Source organism: Oncorhynchus masou, chromosome 27 (genome assembly GCF_036934945.1).
Source record: "Oncorhynchus masou masou isolate Uvic2021 chromosome 27, UVic_Omas_1.1, whole genome shotgun sequence".
NCBI lineage: Eukaryota > Metazoa > Chordata > Actinopteri > Salmoniformes > Salmonidae > Oncorhynchus > Oncorhynchus masou.
In genome coordinates, this window is record NC_088238.1 from 32,046,518 (window position 1) to 32,068,708 (window position 22,191).

Sequence of the window (22,191 nt, forward strand, 5' to 3'; positions counted from 1 at the left end):
ATGAGAAACTAAGCTATAAAGATGTCCATACTGCAACGATCTTTGTCTCCATCGGATGAGAAGTAGGAAGGATCGGACCAAAGCGCGGCGTGGTAAGTGTGCATGGTCATTTATTAACACAGAACACGAAAATAAAGTCCTGAAAGGTGAAAAAACAAAACAGGAAACAACTACCCACAAACAGAGGGTGGGAAAAGACGACCTAAGTATGGTTCTCAATCAGAGACAACGATAGACAGCTGCCTCTGATTGGGAACCATACCAGGCCAAACGCATAGAAAAGAAAACATAGAAAAACAACATAGAATGCCCACCCCAACTCACGCCCCGACCAAACCGAAATAGAGACATAAAAATGGAACTAAGGTCAGGGCGTGACACTACCCCCAGCCCCCCAAAGGTGCGTACTCCGGCCGCAAAACCTAAACCCATAGGGGAGGGTCTGGGTGGGCATCTATCCGCGGTGGCGGCTCTGGCGCGGGACGTGGACCCCACTCCACCTTAGTCTTGGCCCACTTAGGTGGCGCCTCTGGAGCGGCGACCCTCGCCACCGACCCCGGACCCTTGCAGCGGGCCCCGAATAGGAGGGAGACTCTGGCAGCGCCGGACAGGCGGGAGACTCTGGCGACGCCGGACAGGAGGGCGGCTCTGGTGGCTCCGGACTGAGGGGCGGCTCTGGCGGCTCCGGACTGACGGACGGCTCTGGTGGCTCTGGACTGCCGGGCAGCTCTGGCGGCTCCGGACAGGAGGGAGACTCTGGAAGGAGAAGACGCAGAGACAGTCTGGTGCGTGGGGCTGCCACAGGGCCCTCCTGGGGAGACGTACAGGAGGCCTGGTGCATGGGGCTGCCACAGGGCCCTCCTGGGGAGACGTACAGGAGGCCTGGTGCGTGGGGCTGCCACAGGGCCCTCCTGGGGAGACGTACAGGAGGCCTGGTGCGTGGGGCTGCCACAGGGCCCTCCTGGGGAGACGTACAGGAGGCCTGGTGCGTGGGGCTGCCACAGGGCCCTCCTGGGGAGACATACATGAGGCCTGGTGCGTGGGGCTGCCACAGGGCCCTCCTGGGGAGACGTACAGGAGGCCTGGTGCGTAGAAGAGGCACCGGATAAACCGGGCTGTGGGGTAGCACTGGAGCCCTGGTGCGCAGCCTTGGCACCACTCCTCCAGGCTGAATGCCCACATTAGCCCGGCCCCTCCAGAGTGCAGGCACAGGTCGAACCGGGCTGTGGGGGAGCACTGGAGATCCCGCACCTCTCCATTAGGCTCAATGCCCACATTCGCCCGGCACGGGCGGAAGGCAGGCATAGGACGAACAGCATCCTCCCAGCGCCCCGGAGACATGGTACGCAGAGCCGGCGCAGGATACCGTGGGCCGAAACGGCGTACCGGGGACCAAACACGCCGGGCTGGTACAATCCACCCTGGCTGGATGCCTACTCTCGCATGGCACTTGCGGGGGGCTGGTCTATAGCGCTCCGGGCTATGAGCGTGCACTGGAGACACCGTGCGCTTCACCGCATAACATGGTGCCTGACCAGTACTACGCTGCTTCCGGTAAGCACAGGGAGTTGACTCAGGTCTATCACTTGACTCCGCCAATCTCCTCATGTGGGGCTGCCTCTCGTGCCTGCTGCGATGCCTTACCTCATATCGCTGCCTCTCCGCTTTCGCCGCCTCCAGTTCAGCTTTCGGGCAGCGATATTCCCCAGCCTGACTCCAGGGTCCCTTACCGTCCAATATCTCCTTCCAAGTCCAGGAGTCCCGAACCCTCTGCTCCTCCTTACCCCGCTGCTTGGTCTGTTGGTGGTGGGTAGTTCTGTAACGATCTTCGTCTTCATCGGATGAGGAGTAGGAAGGATTGGACCAAAACGCAGCGTGGTAAGTGTCCATGATCATTTATTAACACAGAACACGAAAATACAAAATAACAAAGTGAATGTAAGAAATGAAAATCGAAACAGTCCTGAAAGGTGAAAACACAAAACAGGAAACAACTACCCACAAACACCAGGTGGGAAAAGGCTACCTAAGTATGGTTCTCAATCAGAAACAACGATAGACAGCTGCCTCTGGCCAAACGCATAGAAAAGTAAACATTGAAAAACAACCCGCGCCCCGACCAAACCAAAATAGAGACATAAAAAAGGAACTAAGGTCAGGGCGTGACACATACAGTAAACATACTTAGCCGTGTTTACATGGAAGGCAATGTACAGTAGCGGGTGGATTCAATAAGACAAAGTGAACTGAGTGCATGACTATAGACCACTAATCTGCTGTAGCCATGCAGTCTCACACACAACCAACATCTTTCTCAAGCTGCAAGGTAAACTTCTCCTCTGCTCCAGGGCCTCCACCAGAATATACTTAAGCAATAAGGGAGGTGTGGTATTTGGCCAGTATACCACAGCTAAAGGATGTTCTAAGGCACGACACAACGCGGAGTGCCTGGACACAGCCCTTGTACCACAGCCGTGGTATATTGGCCATATGTCACAAACCCCGGGGGTGCCTTACTGCGATCATAAACTGCTTACCAACATAATTAGAGCACTAAAAATAAATGTTTTGTCATACCCATGGTATACGGTCTGATGTACCACGGCTGTCAGCCAATCAGCATTGAGGGCTCGATCCACCCAGTTTATAATGTAACCTTATAGTATTGACTATACTGCCTTTCCTGAGCAAATCTTTGCTCGCGACATCCACCATGCTGCTCCACGCAGTGCATCTTCCCCTGGGGATAAGCACATCATATCCATATAAATACACCTGGAAATAATGAATTCAAAGGTGCGTCTATTGTTGGCCTTTACGTTGAACAGACAAGTTGTTATTATGCACATGAAATGTCTTGTCTGTCTCACTTGTGGGGTCTGTAGAGGTTTTGTATATTATATGGCTTTCAGTCATTTCTTTCAGTCATTTCTCTTTGCACCGACAACACATTAGCCCTAATGCACATGCTGGTGCTGCAGACGGCTGCATAATTAACCAAGCTACTGCCTTTGGTTTTGCCTGACCTAAATCCTACAACTCTGGTTTGGCCCTAGTGGGCTTCCATGTCATCACAGAACCACTGTTATGGAGTTACAGCACTGTAATCTAAAGGAAGAATCCGCCTCCCCAAAATAGAACAATATCCCAATTTCAAAAGAGTTTGTGTGGGATTTACATGAACATTTACACCCGTGAAAACGCTCCACGCGATCATTATTTCTCAGTTAATTACAAATCTAATTAGAATATTCCAATGAACGCTTCGGCCCCTTTTTCTCTCTTTTCGAATGAAGAGAGAGAGAGAGAAAGAGCCTCGCTCCTCCAGTGTGGCAACGTGATAACCTGTAATCTATGGCACTAGCGAACACCTTCCCCTTTTGATGTCCCCCACTAACATCCCAGACAACAAAGCAGACCAATTACAAATGAGCTAATTAACTAAATTGTTGATGGAGCATGAAGAGTTCATTCAGTCCGTCCGCAGGCGCCATGACAACACTGAATGCAGCCATTGTGGGGCCCCCTGCGCGTCCTTACAAGTTGCCATTCGTTTTTGAGGCCATCAGGCACACCAGCCTATCAGGCTGAACACCAGCCTATCAGACAACTCTGCGCGCTGAAGAGGAGATTTGGGTGTAAATCGGAGATCAATTACATCTAGAGTTAATGTAGCCAGCCGCCTGACAGTCTATACAATCTGCACGTTCAAATATCCCCACTGAGATGCAAGCGTGTTTATCTCTTTGTTGGGCCCCCCTCGATTAAGCTCGCAAAGAGCCGCTCTGGTACTGTGGAAAATAACCCAGAATAGGCCTCTTCAGCTTCATTACTGAGAAACAAAATATGTACAGCAGCTAAGCTCATCTTAGTTGATGAATGGCAACTTTTATACCATGGAACATAATACAACGTTTCTGCTGTGGGAAAGAGGCACGAGAGGCGCTTGGCTGGGCGACATGAAGCTTTATCGGATATCATGGGGGCCGTTGTCTTGGCCCGTGGTTGTTAAACGCAACTGTCATCGAGCTTGTAGTTTTTTGTTGTTGTATTAACACAGGAGACTGTAACGTAATGCACAGTCATGAAGTAAATTCACGGTGTAAGTTAAGACATGATGATATATGAGGTCGGTGAGTACAGGAAAGGGGAGGTGAGTAAGACACATCGTAGAGTACATTCTCAGAATAAACCTACTTCAAAAACTGTCCGAAGTCCTCACAGACGCTCTCGCAGCCGGGCCACTTGCACACCCCATGACCATAGAGGGGGTGGGAGGCTCCGCTTTCCTCATGTAATGAGCTGAGGAGAGAAGGGCGAGAGAGAGAGAGAGAGAGAGAGAGAGAGGGAGAGAGACAGTGGGAGAAAAGGAGAGAGAAGGAGGGAGCAATGGATAGAGTGTGAGATGAGAGAGAGAGAGAGAGAGAGAGAGAGAGAGGTGAGGAGAGGGAAAGAGAACGGGGAGAAAGAGAGAGGGGGATGGATAGAGAGAGAGCGAGAGAGTGAGACAAAGGCAGAGAGGGAGAAAGAGACAGAGAGAGACAGAGAGAAAAAAAAATGAAGGATCGGAGGTAGAGAGGAGAGAGAGAAGGGTAGACTGGCGTCAGATTCATCAAAAAAGCCATAATGGCTTGAGGCTGCTGGTGGCTGTCAGGTTACAATCAGTGACAAGCAGGTCAAAGCAGGTCAATTCAGCCCTGTTCTATTGAATAGTTCAACTGCCAAGGAGGCTAGGAGGAGGAGGAGGGGGGAAGGAGCCTAATTAAGCCAAGGATGGAAGTTACTGTCTGCATCTGAAATAGCACCCTACTCCCTATATAGTGCACTACTTTTGGCCAGAGCACATGAGGCTCTTGCTACTCTGGCTAAAGGTAGTGCACTATAAAGGGACTAAGGTGTTCCTAATAACAGAAGGGAGAAAAGATGAGGGCGGGTGGCCTAGCAATATGGTTAACATCTGATTATTGATCCAGTGTTATTGCAAACCCCTAAGCAACGCATGAAAAACCATCCAGCTAACCCATTCATAGAGGGACCAATTTCCTTTTCTTTTTTCCCCCCGACCCCTATTTCTTCATCTTGTAAAGCGATCGACGGAGGGCTTTCAAGTAAACATGAAAAATCCAGACGGCCATATAATTTTCATCACGAGATGAATAATATTCCCCGTAATTTATGTTATTTTGAGGACAAGAGGGGGTTCTGCTTGGATAATGGCACCCAAATAAGTTATGACCCCGAGTAGACAGCACATCCTATTAAAAGTGACGGTTTAACCTTTCGGCTCCACTTGTTTCTGTATTTGGCGGGTTGGAGGGTGTGTGTGTGTTTGTGTGTCGGTGTGTGTGAGGGGGATTTTGTGTGTGTGTGTGTGTGTGTGTGTGTGTGTGTGTGTGTGTGTGTGTGTGTGTGTGTGTGTGTGTGTGTGTGTGTGTGTGAGAGAGCTCACACACGGTTTCTACAGGCAGGCTTTCCCTCCATCGATCCACTGTGTGTTAGTAAGCTTCTCTCCTTGACAATACTCCGTGTTCGATCATTACGAGACGCCACACCCCCCCGGGGGACACTAACAGATAAAAAGTGTTTTCTCTTTCCCCTCCCTCTTCCTCCTGTTTTTGTTTCTCTTCTATCTGCCTTCTAAAGATATCTTTTTCAAGCCCCCTTTTAGTGGCGGAAGCAGATAGCATCTACTTTAAACCAATTACGCAACACATCCAGCTCCACCGAAGTCTCTCCTCACCGCTCCACTACGCCACATTCTTCATATATCGCAGGAAAGAGCCTTGAATAATGCATAGAACCAGACATATGTGAACAGTGTTTTCTTACAGTCGGAACCACATACAAAGGCGGCATCACAAGGACAAACATTCTAAAATACCACCTTGGCGTCACGTATTTTGTTTACATGACAAGCGGAGGAGCAAGGTAATTTCAAAAGATAGAGCCACTAAATACTTAATGTACGAGGTGGTTGCCATCGCTTTCTGCTCGCATGGGTGTGTATTGCTGCCGGTGTCTTCGTCTCCTTGCTTTTGATATGGTGTAAGTAACTGTGTTCAGTAGCATCCTACGCTGTCTCTAGGGAGGCCGAGGCTGGTTTTTGAATATTACCAAGACACTAATAAACTATTGAACAAACAAACAAAACATCACGTTCAACCCGGCAGGAACAAATACGTTTTTTTTTTTTTTTTCTTTTTCTAAACGGGGGGCAAATACTTTGATCGGGAGTTTCTATAGACAGATATAAAATGTATTTGTACATTATTAAAAGCCATTGAAACAACAAACAACTACCAGCCGACAACAAGCCTTTTGTGCGCCCTAACTTTTGTGTCTACAATGTGTTGTGTAGTGGGTGGCGGACGAGTAGCTCACTTTCCGTACCTCTCCCGTTCCCGTTCCCTCTCTCGCTCTCTCTCCCTTCTGGAATTGAGTGCGGGAGACTGGCCGTTGGCGATGGAGTGGTGGGAGATGGGAGGAGACGCTTTGGAAGGGGTAGAGGAGGTAGTCGAGGAAGAGTTGGTAGTGGTCAGGTCCAGGCCGCCGCCGCCGTGTTTGATGCCGTTGTCGTCCATGTTGTGGCCGCCGCCGGTCACGTCCTTCCACAACTGCTGGAGCTCTGCTGGGCTCAGTCCAGCTGGCAGAGGGGAGAAACAGAGGACCAACACAGTTACAATCCATTTACACAATCACTACTGGGCCCGGAGATGATGTACTGTAGACTACGTAAACACAGAGTCATCGCAAACCAACACAAATAACTTCCTCCTGTTTACTGTTTATTTGTTGACACACCTCTCAGGCTTAGTCTTTTAACCAAATGGCACACGGCTACACTGAGAGATTAACTGGGATGATCTCTTGTCAGCGGTTCTGCTTAATAAGAATGCAGTGTTACAATGAAATCTACAGGGATCCACGGGCATCGATCCACACTGGCTGCCACTGGATTACATTCATAGAGGAAGCAGAATTCAGTTAGCACAAATGATATTATCTAGCTAGATAAACGGAGCATTGTTCTTTTGTTTCAGCCCCACACTGGTAATTAACCCCCTTTGTTTTGTTTCTTGTTGTTGTTGTTGTTGTTGTTTTTATCGCCTGCCATTTTGGTAAACGTGTTTACTTCTTGGCGAGGCGAGAGAAAATGGAAGCGGCTCCTCTTGTCTCTTTTCTTCGCTGCCTACTGTGAGACAGGCAGTAAACAACAACAACAACAACAACAACAAAAACACAGAGAGGTAGGGGTGAGCAGGGAGCGAGGGAATAGAGGGAGAGAAAAAAAAACACTCGCAGACAACGGGAAGAGACAGAGAGACAGGCAGAGCTGAGGGAGAGCGAAAGAGGTAGAAACAAAAAGGGAAGAGAGCGAGAGAGATAGATAGAGTGGTGTGGCCGCCGGCAGTCACGTGCGCTACAGCCCCCCAGCCCCCCAGCCCCAGGCTCTCTCCTTTCCCCCTCCTCTCCCCCTTCACTCCCTTCAGCCACCCCTTTACCTGGTGGCATGGTCTGCCCGGGGAGGGCTGCCTGTCCTGGGGCCGGGGGCAGGGAGAGCAGGCCTTGGCGCTGCATGTTGAGCAGGTGCTGCTGCTGCTGGAGCTGTTGCATCTGGAGGAGTTGCTGCTGGAAGACGAGCTGCTGGGCGGCGAGCTGCTGCTGATGCTGCTGCTGCTGCTGTTGCTATAGTGAATAGGAGCAGGAGGAGGAGGAGGAGTGGAGGAGGAAAGGAGCACAAATTACACAAATTAACAAGAAAGTGGGTGCCCAACACCGACGACGAGGATACTTGAATTGCCGATGCTCCTTCCATGATCTTAACTACTGCCTGTCTCTCTTCCTCTCTCCTTTCTCTCTTTTTCCTCGCCTCCTTTTTATGCCTAGTTCCTGTTCTATTCTGTCTCCTCCTCTTGCAGAACGAGGCATAGCTAGGCACACTGGGCTGATAGACTGCACTCTCCCCTCCAGACTGCGATGAGATGAGTTTTCTGTATGATATTAAGCCCTGGGCAATCCCCCCCTCCCCAGCTTATGGGGCCGAGATTTACAGATTTCCGCTGGGAGATTTACAGCAACTGAGCACACCAGCATTACCCCCCCCCCCCCCCCCCAACCCTGTTTACCACTGGGCCAGCCAGACAGCCCGAGCTAAACAATAACATCAACAACAACAACAAGAAACAACTGCCAAAGCAACCACAGAAAAACAAGGGGGAAAAACGCCCAGACTTTTGTGGCTTAATCATGACAGTACTATCCCACAGCAGACACAAATACAACAGTAAATCAGAACTAGAAGCTGATGTTATTGCAGATGTCGATCAAGACAGGTAACTGTGTATCACCATGGTATAATCCGTTTCTATAACAGCAAACATGCCAAGAACTGAGCATGACTTCATTACCAGTTTAATGGCACCTCTTTTTCACAGCTAAACATGTTTAGTCCTCAGTGGGCTGTTGATGAGATCTCTGGTGGTCTATTAGGAATCATGGGAGGTACTGGAGCTATCATACAACTGGCTCTGTTAGCTCCACATCGCTCTCTCCCTCCTCTCTTATTCTCTTTCTCCCTCTTTCTGTCTCTCTCTCTCTGTCCGCCTCTCTTTTTCCTCCACTATCCTTCTGCTATCAGATTCCATTGCAATTTGTTTTAATTCGCTCAAGGAAAGGCTTGTTATCATAGGAGAGTCTAGGATGAACGTTTTGCTTTTCTTGACAAGAATCACAAGACCAAGGTGGCCATCGAGTTGTGGAGAGACACTCCTGAGGATACGTCACACTTCACAGAGAGACAAGCTGCAGTGGAAGACCCTTTCCTTTCTAGCCTGGGGGGTGGGATGGGGGGGCAGGCAAAACTTGTGATGCGCTCACTGGAAAACAGACTGCATAATGGAGCAAGTCATGTGGATTGGACCCGCCGTCTCTGGAGAAATAAGGGAGCGATTTCTATTCCATATTTGATGGCGACGGAGGGCTGAAAATTCTATTCACAAATCCAAACAGAAACAAAGCCTCCGGGAGGTCAGCAGCAGCTTCCTGTACGGTCCACATAATGGGCCGCTTGAAGGGACAGAGAGAGAGCGAGATGGAGGGAGGGAGGAGGGGATAGAGTGAGAGGGAGAGAGGTAGAGAGATGTGTCTGGGAAAAGGTGCCTGCGATACCTTTTCTGATCAATTTAACTGCTTCCCCAAGTTTTGTTTAGATTTGGCCCGGGCGCAGTGCGTGGCGTGCTACGATGTTCGGCTCCTGTGACAGACTGCGAGCCTCGCCCGGTAGACTGGCGGGCTGTCAGTGTGATTTATGAGAGCGTCACACTCTAACTTTTCTGCTCCTCGCACTCGGCCCAAACCCACAGAAGCAGTTCATTAATCAGCAGACCCTGTGACTCGGTCCTCTCTCTCGGCTCAAACCGGGCTTTTGAGCTATTTAACGTCACGTCCATCCATTTACTTGTTTTAGGAGGAGGGAGAGAACCCCCCCCCCCACCCCCCCCCCCTCGTAATTTCTCCCCAAGTCTCCCCCAGTGGCAGGTAACAAGTGTCAGTGCTTTGTCCATCAAAGGCACATACCGTAACACTGGGTGAACCATTAGCTAACATTAGAGAACACTGGCTTTGGATTAGCTAACATTAGAGAACACTGGCTTTGGATTAGCTAACATTAGAGAACACTGGTTTTGGATTAGCTAGCTTGGTCTGTGGAATCCCAGGAACACGGGAAGGTTTCCCCCAAACCACGGCGGCTAACCTGAAGACCGAACTGAGTGAGACAGCCAGAACAGACATCATCTAGACTTCTTCCCTGTACTTACATTTCCTCCCACTTCCACTGTCAGGCCATTACGGGTCTGAAACCCACCTCTTTTGCTTGCTTTCCAGGGTGCTGCTGTTGTAAAAGCTGCAGGTGTAGCTGCTCCTGTTGTTTCTTATAAAACTCCTGCAGATGTTGCTGGGAGGGGAAGAAAGAGAGATAGATGATTCAAAAAAATATTCCAGATAACCTAGGAGAATGTCCATATTATCTTCTGGCTATGTAAATAGACATTGGCAAATGCTTTTTTTTTTGCTGTTGGTTTTATTGGTACGGTGTGTGTCGTTTTGGGCAGTGGAAAGCCTCGATTTACTGAGACAGAGTATATTGATCATATGTTATAATACTGTAGCAATGTGTTTGTAAAGCTAACGAGGAATCTGTTTCTATACTAGAGCAGCAAAAAGAGCACTCGCCAAGGTTCTGACACGTTGTAATTAATTTTGTTTGTCGTTGTTTTTTTTGTGTGGTTTTTGTTGTTGCTGCTGTTGTTGAAAATGAGGTGCCACGACAACACCGACACATGTTGGTTACGTACAACACATATTTGAAGTGCCATACATAATCTGATTCATTTTCTAGCAGGAGGGGGGGGGGGGGGGACACATACTGTAGTCTCGCTCTCCCGCCATGTCTTCTCCATATGGACTTTAAATGGCCTCGCACAGTACTGGAGGGGGCACAATTAATCATATTAACTAGTATACAGTTTTTGGTCTAATGTCTTGACAGGCACTGAAATGCTTTAAAGTGAATGCAGCACACTCAAAGGAACGGATTCATCACTCTAAACGGAAGGCGTTTAACACACATCACACATAACATCCACTCTCTGCTGTCTATGCGACTCTCAGTGACTCCTGAAGATAGAGGAGGTACAGTAGGGTAAATAAAAGTCTTATAAAGAATATAAATCCGTTTCTAGCCTGCATGGGATATCTTCCTGAAACTAAATTCATTCATAAATTCCACTAAAGAGGGTAGTTAATGAAACAGTAATTCCCTACTTAAAGCTTTCCTCACTGTAGTCTATCTAGGAAGTAATGATGAAATTACAAGTCAGCTCCTTCCACATGTAACCCAGCCTGTCTCACTTCCTGTACTGGCTCCACCCCTCTTTCATTGACTTCCTCATAACTACAGTAACTATGTATTTGTCCTGACACCTTTTACCTTTCCCGAGGGCTCCCAGGAAATAGACCCTCGGAGGGATACAGGTAATTGCTTGTGACGTGGTCAAGTGCGTCACTTCTAGTCTCTCTTTTATAACTGTGTCAAGGGCGCAGCGGGCGTAGATGTACTGTACATTAAGTGTATTGTGAATACAGTGCTACACAGGCAGTGTGTGTGTGTGTGTGTGTGTGTGTGTGTGTGTGTGTGTGTGTGTGTGTGTGTGTGTGTGTGTGTGTGTGTGTGTGTGTGTGTGTGTGTGTGTGCGGTTCAATGGGTGCAGGCATTATGTGACCATATGCATGTAACTGTGCGCATATGACTATGTAACTATGTGTGTGTGTATGTCTCGGTGAATGTCTCTCTGTGTGTATGTGATTGTGTTGGTGGGTGTGTTACTGTGCGTGTCTCTCTGTGTGTATCTACTAGGTGTGTGTGTATATGTTAGGTACCTGCTGCAGCATCACAGCCTGCTGCTGTTGGAGCAGGGCCTGGAGCTGCTGAGGGGATAGGACCTGCTGCTGGAGGATCTGCTGCATCTGCTGGGGGGTGATCACCTGGGGACTCATCATGGCCACCGACACCGGCACCTGGAGGGTGGGTGAGAGAGAGCGAGAGAGAGAGCGAGAGAGAGAGAGAGAGAGAGCGAGAGCGAGAGAGAGCGAGAGAGCGAGAGAGAGAGAGAGAGAGAGAGAGAGAGAGAGAGAGAGAGAGAGAGAGAGAGAGAGAGAGAGAGAGAGAGAGAATTCATCAGGTCTGGCCTCAGAGCCCACTGGGAGCATGGTAATTGGGGACCAAAAGGTAGAGAAAGCATGTCTCCCGTCACCCTTGTGCTGTGGCACTCTGTGCTGAAGGATGGATGGGTGCTGTGCCTTTGTGTTTCCTTGCCTTATTTTTGACAGTCCGCCCGCTGGGAGAAGAGAGGGATTTAAATAGACGTATACCCTAATTAGCTGAACCCTTGAACCGCCTTAGGCATGCCTATCAGTGGCGGCCATTGTGAAACAGCAGGAAAATGCACAACTCCAAAGTTGATTAAAATAACACAGTTGAAGTGGACACTTGGTATGCACAATCAGCATGCAAGCACCCAGACAGACCCTGGGGTTGGAGATCACTCAGAAAGAGCCTTGGAGAGACAGAGAGGGAGATGATTCTTAGAGAAGCTTTCTCCGAGAGGAAAAGAGCGATTGGTGCTAGTAGACAATTCTGTTTATAGAGTGGAATTACCAGCTGCCTTTCTGCGGAGCACAGAACTTCTGCTACTTCTTCATTCTCAGGAAAAGCAGCCAGAGGTTCAATTCTTTCTCCTGACTGACGTGTCCTTTTGAAAAACGTGTGACATTTTTTTCAGGTGATAAGAATCATTCAACTACTAGCTGCTGTCAAGACTGCTAGAGAGAACTTCCCCAAAACAAAACAAAGACAGATTGTTCTCAGCCAAAGTCTTGTAAGACAGTAGAGAGTGACTTTCTAACACCACAGATCAATAACAAAGCAAGAAAGATCCAACTTTTCATTGCTTCTCACTTTGATTGCCTGCATGAGCACATAGCAACAGGGGAATGTAGCTCTAATGTTTATATCACTTTTTTTTTTCAATTCTTCATGCCTGGTATTTAATTTATTTGTATTTTTTACAATGACTGGAATGAAAACAAACGCTGGAACGAGTTTGTTTACTCTTCCACGCCGCAGTGAAGTTTGGAACAAAAACTCAAAGCGGCTGAACGGAGGAATTTGAAACTCTCCCCAGAGTCTTTCACTTTCACCTGTTGGGGCCAACGGTTTAATCTGAAAGTGTTATTTGACTGTAAGGGCTTTGAGCATTTTAATATTCTATTACACAGGCTATGATATGACACATCCAACCATTGCAGATGCAGAACAGTCTACCAAACAGTATCTTAAGCTCAAATAAGACTGATTAAATCTCTTGCGGGCATCTTTAAAGAATGGGACTATACTGAATCTTTTAGGAAGTCGTCGTGGCCATTCCATAGCCCTCGCTAATTGTTCATCGTTTAGCACATAGTCGCTATGAAAGTATACTACTACGACGGCATGACAAAAAGGGCCAATAAGACCCTCCTGTCCCCCTAACGTGAAACGCTGCTCTCTAATCAAGCTGCTTGATTACTTTCCATACATCTCTCCTTGTAACCCCCCCATCTCTCAGGCCTTGACACGTCCTTGTTTTGCTCATCCCTCCTCTCCTCGGCCCAGGTTCCCCTCTTTGATTAGCTGAGACATTTGCATGGTCACTACACATTTTTCATTTTAGAAGTCATTATGCATTAGCGCTCCTGATCGCCCAGCTTGACTAATCCTGATGAACTGAAAATCACAGCTGAAGGTCAAACTCCATCCCCAGCCCCATCCTCCTCCTCCTCCTCCTCCCCGCCGCACCGCCACATTCGTATTCAAACAAATCCTAGACTGGACACCATTGTTCATTAGGGTCTTAGAGAGAGTGTGTGTGTGTGTGTGTGTGTGGGTGTGTGTGTGTGTGCGCGTGTGTGTTTGTGTGTGTGTGTGTGTGTGTGTGTGTGTGTGTGTGTGTGTGTGCGTGCGGGCGTGCGTGTGTGTGTGTGAAGGCTGTTGTGGTATAGCAGTAGCCTCACTCTCTTCCGCACTTCGTTAAGCAGACACAAAAGAAAGGGGCCGAACAAAGCAACACAAGTCACAAATGAAACATCTGCACGTAACTAAACGCGCTGTGCTTCCACCTTCAGTGTTATTAAACCTTAAGATACATCAGAGACTTGCAATTACCCTGGGGGCCACCCCGTTGAATTGTGGTGGACAGGATGACAATGCTTTCATTAAAACCCATTAATTGGCTACTTGAATGAGGATCCTGCGGTTAATGGGGTTGACGAAAGGGGAACCTGGTGTGAGTCTGTTTAAAAAAAAAATAATGTAAACATGTAAATAGTGAAAAGACATAACCATACAATATCATATAATGAATCACTACACCACTAAACACCATGTGTTCTGTAAGGAGTGCGTATACATGCATTACTAGCCCAGTTGTACAGGATGGGGATAATACTGTATCTGAACAACAAGCCAGGGAAAAAGCCTACACATCCTGACAAGGAAGACGAGGGGATTCAAAACCGAAAATTGAAAAACAGGCAACAAATGAAGTCACGGAAGTGGCTTTCCCGCTTTCATTAGCTTTTTAGCTAGCGAGTGATGGATGATAATCATCTTCATTTCATCGCTCTTCCCCAAACAAAAAGAGAGGCAGGCGAGGCGGAGGAGAGGAAGGCCCCGGCCCTCGGTTCATTGTTGAAGCCCCAGCACAATGCTAATTCCAGGCATTTAACTGCACGCTTTTCTGCTTGACGTATCAGAGCCTCCAAGATGAAAGACGATAAGTAATTGCTCTCCTGGTTCTTATTCTTCACTGACAACCCATAAATTTAATTTTACACACGTTCATTTACATTTTCGAGTATATGACATGATAATTGCCGGAATATAACACCTCCATTCCGCAGGATACCGCAGCCCGGGCCGCTTGATTGACAAGAGCAGTGAATTGAAAGGAACAGAGGCTGAATTGCTTCTCCTCGAAATGATTTTGCCACGAAGGGACAAAATTAATGAGCATTTACAGGGACCGTCGCCGTCATAAACACGGGCAGACAATGAACGGTCCTCTCACACACAGGATCAGACAACCACCATGATATCCAACAACGCTAGGCTAGCTAGCTACAGTAGCTCCTCTGTCAGCCAAAGGAACTACATTACCAATCTATTCTTAAATGATTTGAAAATTGGCTACATTTGAGGTTGGTAACTGGGGAGGACGGAAATAACAGAAATGGATGTTTCAAAATATATATATTTGGAGTTTTGAGTGTATTTTTACAGGGACAGTGCACATTAATCAACGCTTCAGTAAAAGTGACGGTTTTAGCCAGCCAGTTAATTTTCAACCACAGTCCCTGGGCAGGTTATTGAAAACAATTACAATAATAATACAGACAAACAATGAGCAACACGTAGCATGCAGACAGAGCAACATATAACAAGCAACATGTAGCATGCAGACAGAGAACATAGAACAAGCAACACGTAGCATGCAGACAGAGAAACATAGAACAAGCAACATGTAGCATGCAGACAGAGAAACATAGAACAAGCAGCACGTAGCATGCAGACAGAGAAACATAGAACAAGCAACACGTAGCATGCAGACAGAGAACATAGAACAAGCAACACGTAGCATGCAGACAGAGAAACATAGAACAAGCAGCACGTAGCATGCAGACAGAGAAACACAGAACAAGCAACATGTAGCATGCAGACAGAGAACATAGAACAAGCAACACGTAGCATGCAGACAGAGAAACATAGAACAAGCAGCACGTAGCATGCAGACAGAGAACATAGAACAAGCAGCACGTAGCATGCAGGCAGAGAAACATAGAACAAGCAACACGTAGCACGCAGACAGAGAACATAGAACAAGCAACACGTAGCACGCAGACAGAGAAACATAGAACAAGCAACACGTAGCACGCAGACAGAGCAATAGCGCAAAAAGCAACAAAACAAAATACATAAAAGCAACAGTGTTTCTGCACCTCACGAGCTACAGAAAACATGGAAAGCGGCAATACACACCTAGGGATTTTGTTCACGAGTCTGATTGGCCTTTGTGACGATGGCTATTGGGCTTTCCATCATGCACTTTGAGAGACAGTTTGTAGACAGACTGAATGGGTTTTAATGTTGTACAGCAAGCTTGGGCCCAACTAGTCCAGCAGTATGTTAAGTGGGAGAGTATCATAGATTTGAAGTACAGTTTTGCTACCTCTGTGTATGTGCAAATTGTTCCCAAATGGGCGTGTTCCAAAATGATCCTACTCCAAATCCTCAAAAAGTAACACATCATGTCATTGGTATGTGGGTTAACATGATTCTAAACAAAACAATACACAGCATGGCAATCAAAGCGGTCTCGGGCGCTCTCTGTTTGCTCACTATTTGTTTATTTCCTTTCCTTTAAGAAAGCTGAGGAAGGCACACAGGAAAGACGACAACTATCAACTTGAACTTTGGAGGACATGTGGTTTGCTGCTTAGGTCCAAAGTCTGAGTGCAGAACAAAGGACCTTTAAATTGGATCCTGATGAGAAAACATTGGCTGCCCCTCACAAGAACAAGCACATCATTAAGGTGCTCTCTCTCTCTCGTCACACTCCGTGCCAGAGAACGAAACAAACCTCTTCACGGCTGCAAAAGGTCAACTTCTTCTCCGGAGAGAAGTGATCAGGTACCTCTAGACTCCGCCAAGGCAGCAGTTGCGGTTTATTTCCGGTGAGAGGCCTCGTATTTTGTTTGATTTGACTGAGAATTGTGCGATTAAAAACGCACCGCCGCTCGGTGGCTCTCTGCATCGAACCGGACCAATGGGCAGATGAATGCACCTTCTGCGATTATACGCAATTGGGCTTATCTTTAGGACAGTGGATTTATGACCAAATCAAATTACACTAAAGGCCGGAGTAGGAGATATCCCACAGTGTCAGAGTTAAAACTTAAACAATTAAGGGGTGAAAAAAAGATGTGAATTTCTCTCAATTTCGGTAGAATTCACTTAGCGGTAATAAGTGGGGGAAGTTCCCGATTAGATGTGGGACTGAGGCATAAACAGGGCCGGAGATGGGAGACTGAATGGAGTGAATAACGTTAGGGTCTCTTCAGCACGAGCTAAACGGTCTCAGTGCTGCCACAGATACTGTTAAGATAAATAAAATGAGAAATGGAGGGGCGTAAGGTGGTAATTACTTGAGCTGCTTGGCAGAGACAAGCTTCAGTGTTAATTAAGGTGTTAGACCCATTTTAGCCCAGAGAAGAGAGAGAGATAGAGAGAGAGAGAGAGAGAGAGAGAGAGAGAGAGAGAGAGAGAGAGAGAGAGAGAGAGAGAGAGAGAGAGAGAGAGAGAGAAATTCCTCCAGTGTCCCCCACTAATTCATCTCAATCCCGGGCTCCCCAGGGGCCATGGGCCACAAACTACAGACTCCCTCTGAGCTGCTGAACTTCTGACCCCTCCAGTCCCTTTCAGCTGACACTGCTCATTTACTAACCAATTACTGCCAATGGTGGCAAGGCTCTTATTGATAGGGGGCTACTTCACAGCCAGACCACCAAGGCTTCCTCCCAGGCCTCCTTTCCTACCTGCAAGCGTTGCTAACCTTTCAGAACTTCTCAGAGAAGTGGGCATAGTGTTACACATAATGTAATGGCTCTTGCTCTTTTTCACACACACACACACACACACACACACACACACACACACACACACACACACACACACACACACACACACACACACACACACACACACACACACACACACACACACACACACACACACACACACACACACACACACACACACACACACACACTTCGGATTAGGAGATCACTACTCCAGATTGTCAGGACTAGAGCTAAGTAAATTAGAAAATATTTTCCCAAATCAGCACAGTATGGGACATGCAAACTATCAAAACATAAAGACACCAATGGCATGAAGTCATCTAATAAAACAGTTGGGGTGGGGGGTGGGGGGGGAGTTATGGTCGGCTCAGGGGTCCTTCAAAACATATCTATCTCTGTGTAGATAACCCTGATTCCCTTTTCATTGATAAAGCGGAGGACATGTACTGTGCAACTGTAATATGTCATTACAACAGTGTCTATAATAGTGTTTATAGCCTCCAGTGGCTAGTGGAGAGGAGCAGACACACTACATTATCACACTAGCACACTGTACTGTCGTTCCCAGTTGGTATTTCCGAACGGGTCTCCTACCAGTTGTCTTGGTGTGTGCTGGTACTCTTGGAGGGAAAAGCAAGTCTGCCTTGTGATGTCCCAGGTACTACAGAGACCACTGGATCAGCCACTTCATCAAATGACACGCTCTAAATTACAAGTGCTTCAAGCAGCTCAGTGAATTATAGTTCATCACTTGGAAAGGCTTCCCACCACCAGGGCTGCTACTCGTATCAGATCTGCCAGGTAGTATCCAATTAACACCCGGGCCAGAATAATCAGATTGCATGTGTAAGGGTCTGGTATAACTCGTTTATTGCTTCCATGCATCTTCTGTCTGAAGGTACATTTGTTGCTGCTACATCAAAGGTCTGGGGACGTCGCACTTTCTTCATGTTTCTTCTCCTCTGCCGCCACTCGCCTTGGGGTTATATTTCAACTCCTTTTGCATCACAATGATGAACCTCCTCTGTCCTCGCAATTTAGCAATCTTGTCCTGTAGGTGTGTGTAACTAACACAGATGGGGGGGGGGGAATAAAATCTTGTTTTCTTGTTACAAAAGCATGCAGTCACCGAGGGTGTTTGAGGAAAAATGTGCTGACACTTTTTTTTTCTCCTCCTTCTCCAAGAGTCAACAGAAGGTTTCTTCATGAATAATAACAAAATGTTTTTCCGCTGTGATAATTTTTTCTCCCTCCTACTTCGAGATCCTACCACTACCAGGGGGAATGCAGAGCAGATAGATATTAATACATGTAAATGTAAAATACCATCCTCAGCCTACGTTTCCTACCTTTATCCACCAATGTCTCTGTAGCCTTTTCTCAGTGTTCCGTGTTCCAGATGGGGGACTATAGTCAGATGAATGTTAAGGAAAGTGGCGTAGGGATATTTCACTGTGATGAGATGTATGGCAGCGACCTTTAAAACAGTGACACCCTCAGGATGGCCCAGTGCCCACAGTCTGATTGGGAGGCAGATCTGGAGTCACTAAACCACGTAGAAAGGCAAGAGCCAACATCATATTTATAATACAGCTCCTCTCATCCATAAAACCAACCAACAGCCAACCTAGAACAGTCAGTCATTTTACACGGTTCAGAGTTCAACCACTGCACTGTATGTTCGTACCAGGTGGATTTGGTGGCATGATACTTGGTGTCATTACCGTTAAACTGCCTTAAAAACACGACATAGTGTTGGTTGGCACACTCCTTGGCAACATTGCATTAAAGAGAAACTGCTTTCGAAAACACCTGTCACGGCTCGGGTTTTGCATGGCTGATGGTTAACCGTCAACTACTAGAGAGTCAGGGAAAGTCAACGAGGGAGAGGCTAGAGAGTCTTCCTATGTCTTTTATGCTAATAGAGCTGAGGGGCAAATCCAATTTTAACCTCTGGCACTGATCTATTGTCTGGGTTGCATAATCTGAAGAGGCATGGAGGGCCTAGCTAGCTACTCCACCACGGGGTGTCTTTGACACACAGAGTGAAGACCTCCTTTGTTAATCTACAGTGCGGTGCGATCACCTCGTTAAATGCGCCTCTCACACCGTGTGTGTGTGTGTGTGTGTGTGTTGGGCTTGGTCAACCTTTTCCAACGGTCTTCAGAGGAGGTCAGCGGAGCACCCCCCCACCTTCTTTATGCTGTGTTCATCAATGTGACATGTCCTACCGCCATGGCAGCCCTTCGCTCCCTGACATGTACACGCTGATCCAGCCCATATACAGCTGTTTACTCAACCCCCCCCCCCCCCCCGAAAACACCTAACGTGCCTCCCACACGGCGCGGTGCCATCGTTGTTCAGCGCACACGTTATACATGTGTCACCGTGCCAGGCTTTGTGGTGTACCCAGCGTGTTTAAGGCACATACGTCCCAGGTGGATCGTTAAGGCGGCCAGGGCCCAGCCCACATCAAGGGAGGAGGGAATCAGACAATAGACAACAAACAAACTAACAGGGGCCTTATCGACGGCGTCTGACAACTTGAGATGGTGATTTGGTTTGGGAGAACAATTGTCAGACTGCAAAGGCCTCGATAATCCTCCCTTCCCTATTCGTCATCTCGCCCGTCTCTTTATTTGTATTCCAAATGTCAGTGTATAAATGCGTTCAGGGAGATAGATATTGCCACAGTGAGAGGGAGGGTATAACAGTAGAACAGAGACGAGAGGGTGTTGTGTGCCTTGGGAAATCCTTGTAAGCAGCATGGTGAAGGCGAGGGGATTTACTGGGAGAAATAGGTGTTTATTGAGCGCTCCCATGGGCTTACTGGGTAATGATAGACCTGTCACATTACGCAAATGTGGAAAAGCAGCTTGTGTCGCCGCGTCAACACCGCGATGAACCACCGGATAGAATTAGTCAAGCGCGAGCCTTTAGCCGTTAATACAAGTAATTAAAATTGCAAGCTGATGCATTTATATGCTTGTGTACTAAATAATCTACAGTGTATTTGTCTTCCCTGCTCTTAAATACTGGAAAACTCTGGGATTTATCAGTGACTTAGAAGTGTATAAGCAGTAAGCAGGCCTGTCACACTAATATTAATCCATTCCATGTTTCTAGCTGCTTTAATAAGACAAGGGGATCAATTTCTCTGATACCTGCAGAGGAACACATGCAGTTAGTTTTGCTGGTGACTCAATCACGACAGGTACTATTGAAGCGTGGAAGACATGGAGCTTTTTGGCCTTGTAATCCAGGTAAATAAAGCTAGATTGTTGGGTAAACTCAATTGGAAGATCGGCAAAACAGCCCCATAAAAGAGTTCCATATGAACATTTGACAGTGTTATTACGAATCTCTTGGGTGACATGGGCCCTGAATAGTTACATTATCGCGTACAGCATACATACCGTACGACTTATCGTGCCTTTTGACTACGATACAAATATTCATTATTAACAATAGAAAGACAAGTCAAAATGGCGGACTCGGGAAAGAAAACCGCACAGCTAAAGCAACAATCAAAGCAACGATGTCGAGTTGATATACACCTGAACACAACGGACTAGCCTACTACCGCTCTGCAAAGACTTTCTGTCCGGACAACTTAAAACAAAGAGGTGACGACGCCAATAAAGGCCGGATCAACAGATGGATTAACTAGAGTCACTACACGCTGCTCACGCGGCCCCCGATTCATATTGATTCATATCGCTAACATGAGGAGAGGATGGGAGTAAGCAAATGTAAATATTCAATATTTACCATTCTCTGCTGTTATTAGAGCCCGTGGATCGGTCATGGACCTGCTGCTGGCGCTATCACAAAGACTTACTCCCCCCATCCAATACTATTCCCCACTCCTCACAAGTATTGCACAAGTACAGCAATTTGCAGATCACTCACTGGGTTGTGAAACCCATTATTTTCTGTATGCAGTGCGCCCAACTGGTGAAACGCTATGGACCTAACAATACTGCATAGAAATAGAGAATAAAGTGCTTTTGTTTGATAAACAATTAATATCTTCAATATCTGCCAGTAATGCTAATTTCTTTGCGTGAAACACGAAAGAAAAATGATCCTTGAATGAACGAGCCTGATAATATGAACACTTCTCGACACGGGCACATGTCCTCGACTTGAATTATCTCAATGAAAGAAAGTGTGAGGACGTTGCTTGCACCTTTATCTTTTCGCCACCATGTAATGAGGTACACAGGAGTGTGACTCCAATCGAAGGTGTCGCCATTGTTAAGACTCTGCGAAAAAATGTTAACGATGAGGTTAAAGCCAATTTTCCCCATCTCTCATTAAATGCACAGGGCTAGTAATGAGGTAAACCAGTGCTCCTTGATAGCACTTATTAGCCGAGTGGAGGGCACACACTCTCGCACTTCAATTTTAACCCTCCCCGCAAAAAAAAAGAAAAAAAGAAAACTTGAGAAGCAGTCACAGATGTCAAGGGGCTTACGTAACCGTGAAGCAAGCAGAGCAAATAACCGTCTCATTGTTGACTAAATGAGCGGAGTGATAGATCCCCCGTGTGACTGTGGATGGAGAGAAGGAATAAACCCGGGATAAAGGAGAGAATAAAGGGAGGAGTGAAGGAAGACAGGAGCAGATGATGCCGTGTGACTGTGCCCTTCATGCAAATCGCTGACAACCAAAATAGACAGTGGCTATGAATCGATAAGGCAAAATGAGCGTTGACGAGTTCAAATGACAGCTAGTTAAAATGAGTTGCCTTGAACAACCCCTGGATTCAATCGGCCGTGTTGTGCAAGCACGTCACCTCTGGACCTGCAATAGTATGGATCAATTGTGGAAAAGTGTTGCATTTCATATCGTTGCGTTTCATTCCATACAATAACTTTGATCTTCACACAAAGAAAAAATGCTCCAGAATACTTTATCGTCTTTAACCCCCAACCTAACTCTATTACATCT

At 47.1% G+C, this 22,191-nt stretch overlaps 1 protein-coding gene across 8 annotated transcripts in view; it reads right to left on the bottom strand.

The window, feature by feature from the left end:
* The window catches only part of LOC135516011 (forkhead box protein P2-like), a 106,478-nt gene that overhangs the window by 25,526 nt on the left and 58,761 nt on the right, over nt 1-22,191 (bottom strand). For 3 of the 8 annotated variants that reach the window (XM_064939964.1, XM_064939961.1, XM_064939962.1), the window contains 6 exons: nt 11,440-11,577; nt 10,428-10,487; nt 9,866-9,955; nt 7,503-7,686; nt 6,382-6,643; nt 4,198-4,302 (listed from right to left, as the gene is read on the bottom strand). In XM_064939964.1, the coding sequence (XP_064796036.1) occupies nt 4,198-4,302; nt 6,382-6,643; nt 7,503-7,686; nt 9,866-9,955; nt 10,428-10,487; nt 11,440-11,577 (839 nt within the window). The remainder of the gene's footprint in view (nt 1-4,197; nt 4,303-6,381; nt 6,644-7,502; nt 7,687-9,865; nt 9,956-10,427; nt 10,488-11,439; nt 11,578-22,191) is intronic. The other 5 variants (XM_064939966.1, XM_064939963.1, XM_064939969.1 and 2 more) reach the window with 3 other exon arrangements.